This window comes from Topomyia yanbarensis, chromosome 3, assembly GCF_030247195.1.
Source record: "Topomyia yanbarensis strain Yona2022 chromosome 3, ASM3024719v1, whole genome shotgun sequence".
Classification (NCBI taxonomy): domain Eukaryota; kingdom Metazoa; phylum Arthropoda; class Insecta; order Diptera; family Culicidae; genus Topomyia; species Topomyia yanbarensis.
Window position 1 is genome coordinate 166,667,665 of NC_080672.1, and position 3,450 is coordinate 166,671,114.

Genomic DNA, 3,450 nt, shown 5'->3' on the forward strand with positions numbered 1-3,450 from the left:
ATTTTCTGGACAGACCAGCCTATTTTTACTAGATGGATCAGCCAAATAATGCCAATCACCTAGTGAGATACTTGATTAATTAATAGATTACCGTTAAAAGACCTTCAATAAATTATGTTTTAATGGGGAGGGTATATTGCAAATTGTAACATATGAAAACAGGCGAGTGAACAAGAACGTGTGTCGATATGTGTGAAAGATAAAAAAGCTATATTTTTAATGTCACCGTGGTCGTGTCCTGTACACAACCCTTTAATTTTTTTTGTTAATCGACTTTAAATTTTTTAGGTCGACATTTTCAGTGTAGAAGTCGATGAAGAATTTGTTCAATATTTTTACTCAAAAATTTGACTGATTTTGTGCGAATCACTCCTACAACATTTTTTGTAGGATTTGTCATTTTTAGATTATTTTTTGTTGGAGACGAACCACTGCGACCAGTATTTAGATCTATTGTGATAGAGACAGTCTAGTTTATTTTTGGAAAAACAAAGTATGCAAAGTGGCTTTTTGTGACAGAGTTCTCATGTACAGAAAGTTTCATTAAAATCTGAGAGGGTGCTGTCAACATTTGTTCCAGTTGGCGCGAAATTCGTCTATAGCCGAAAATGTACCAATCACACCTTGGTTCAAATGTAAACTTGTGGACCGACGGTGTAGTTTATTATTTATGGCCAAAACATGCTACACAATGCAATTTCATATAACAGTAACAATTCTACTCATTTTAATTAAAGCAATTTAATAACATGTTGTGCTCAACCCAGAACAATATAAATATTCCTACTCCTCGCGAGCCGTCAGCAACATAGTAAAAATGCTATAGATCATTTTGTAAACTTGTAGATATGTTGGCATGTTGAGTTTGCCGAATATAATTGTTAGACAAACCGGTTGTTGGGATCCTTGTAGAAGAAACCGGTGTGACTTCCGGTTCGAATTTGACAGTTTGTACCAACATAAGTTGTAAATTTCACGCTGCAATTGCTCGTTCTGTAAATAAGAATTATTCAATTCAATGAAAAAGTCAAAGGTACTACCATGTATTACCTTCATTTCCAGTAAAGTGCCCAGGAAACAGCCGAAGAAAAGTTGATAGCTTACAAACGCTATAAACACGTAGCCTTGATACCACGACAGCTGCAATGGATATGGCGAATCATAAGGTATTATAATTATTGTTTGTGTGTTTTGTAACTAGTAAGGTTGCGAATATAATGTACTCCTTGCTGTAAGCTAACTTTGATTGTTTTGATGGGAGAGTATCGAATACTAATGATAGACTTGAAAATTATAAGTGGGTATCCTACTAGTTAAGAGAAGGAACTACATATGTGGCATGTACTATACCTATCTAACCCATTGAAATTTGTGCGTGTGCTGCTAATATTTCTGTTCTCTGCATCGAGTCAAATAGCATGATGATAATTAGAGGTCTTCATTTGAATATTCGTGTATTTAACATTTTACACTGAGGATACTTTAGCGTAGAGACGACGCAAACATTGATTACGATTAATGCGCGACTAATCTTAGTTGGCCGAGTTATTACAAAAAAAACAAAGCAAATTGGCAAATTGGTCGGTGTTAAGTCAGACCGGACTAAGTGACAAAATATTGATTTCGAGAAAAACGGGTTTATCGCAGCACTCTCTACGTTATAATTGGAATTTATTTTTTGCCATAGTTCTTGTTCATGGTTACATATTTCAAATCTGGCGTCGAATGTAGCTGAAGAAATCCTTTATCCAGTGTTATCATTATCTTATTTCTAGAAGTTTTGCGACTTAACACCGACCAATTACCTTTTATATACTAGAACTTTGGCAAGCAGTATGTCATGTCTGTGCTTTTCCTATTAATATTCGAAACTTGTTAATGAAATATAATAAAGAAAAAGCAGCCATTATTCTGGTAGACGATTTAAACATAATTTTTGAATATACAAACCTTAACCACAGCAAACAGAGCAGTCACTAGAACGGATGCCAAACTAGCAAAGGTGACAAAGAAATTGAAACGAAATACATTTTCAACAGTTCGCAAATATCTGAAATGTTGAGAATAGGTGATCAATGTTTACAAATGCTTCAGTTTTCGATATCGACACTCACTTCAAATGTTCCTGATGTCGTTTGATAATCTTTTGGAAACAATTCGCCATCTCCTCGTCACCCAGCTCAATTTGGCGATTTACTTCCTGCAAAGAGGAAACGAGTAGATCGATTTGTATGAATGCATTCATCAATATGATCACGTATATACAATCAGGCCCCATGTCTCCGGAGGACACAAAGACCGTCAGCAAAATTTGCAGCGCATAATTCAGCAGATAACCACTCCAGGAATTGGGATCGATGTATGGAATGTAGAATCCAAACGGAAGAATCTTTTCTCCAGTTTGCCAGAGGAATAGAAGCGGCACAACATCGAGAACTACGCTAGTGAAGGCGTAGCATATTAGCATCGTCTTTAAAATGACACTCAGTAAGAACAACTTCCCCATCAACATTGGTTTAGTACGTGGATTGCATTCTTCTTTCAACAGAACCAGTGTGTACTCATGCATCCCAATCAAATCCTTCCGAAAGTAGACGAATGTAAAAACCTTCCCTATTATCTGAATACCGATTCCGAAGGTAACCAGACAGTTGATAAGATTTTCCGGCTCGTGGCGCATTTCGTACGCAGATGTTGTGTCAATGTAATAGAAAATGCATACACTGATTAAAGAATACATAAGGTTCCGGTTCGGCACGGTATAATCTGGACTGTACACATCGAGACCGACAATGCTGGCCACTCGGTTTGGTATTACGAGCAATTGTGCAGAAAACTCCGATGGGTTCCTGATGAAATTTTGAAAAAGCTTGAACCGTTGCAAGCCGTTGATGAAATCCATTTCTACTGACGACTGGTGAAAAAACTTTGGATCAACTGCTTTTAACTATTCCGATTTGAATTCCTCATTGTTAGGATGTTGAGGTGGAAAATTATTAGCTGCATGGTTTACACTACAACCTGGCATCTGCTGCTTACCTAACTAGTAATCTATCTATTTATTTATTCACTAATGCTATCAAGCACAATTACCCTAACACAACGGTATAACATATGTAGAAGTGTACATACAAATTTAGCATATCTGAAAACTGAAATACTTGCAACACTTTTCAACTTCAATGCGGTATGACTAAAAATGCTGAAACTTTAGAAAAATATTTAACATGTAGGGTAACCAATCTAATTTGAACCTCTACATATTTTGTACACTGTTAATATATTTGCCTCCTACACTGCAAGGTTTCTCTGCATTTGTTTAGTTTTATGCAACAATTACATTCCTTGGGTTGACTATTAAGATTCAATATCATTAGTTCATCTATAATTGTTTAAAATTAAACAGAATCCACAGTATGTCATATCACCGAAAACGTTTTATAAATCAAC

At 35.9% G+C, this 3,450-nt stretch overlaps 1 protein-coding gene across 1 annotated transcript; it reads right to left on the reverse strand.

The window, feature by feature from the left end:
* Positions 1 to 783: 783 nt before the first annotated feature.
* LOC131691408 (putative odorant receptor 83c) lies at positions 784 to 2,902 on the reverse strand. The gene is made up of 4 exons (XM_058977772.1): positions 2,115 to 2,902; positions 1,951 to 2,050; positions 1,051 to 1,140; positions 784 to 993 (listed from the first exon to the last, which is right to left on the reverse strand). The coding sequence occupies exons 1-4, from the start codon at positions 2,900 to 2,902 to the stop codon at positions 784 to 786; spliced, it is 1,188 nt and encodes a 395-aa protein (XP_058833755.1).
* Positions 2,903 to 3,450: the final 548 nt, after the last annotated feature.

Bases quoted from the DNA above. Each gene is read 5' to 3' on its own strand.
- LOC131691408 (XM_058977772.1), bottom strand. From the start codon at position 2,902: ATGGATTTCATCAACGGCTTGCAACGGTTCAAGCTTTTTCAAAATTTC. The intron at 1,141-1,950 runs GTTTGTATATTC...TATCCATTGCAG, and splicing joins CTCTGTTTGCTGTGGTTAAG to CTGTCGTGGTATCAAGGCTA. The intron at 994-1,050 runs GTAATACATGGT...TCTTATTTACAG, and splicing joins GCACTTTACTGGAAATGAAG to AACGAGCAATTGCAGCGTGA.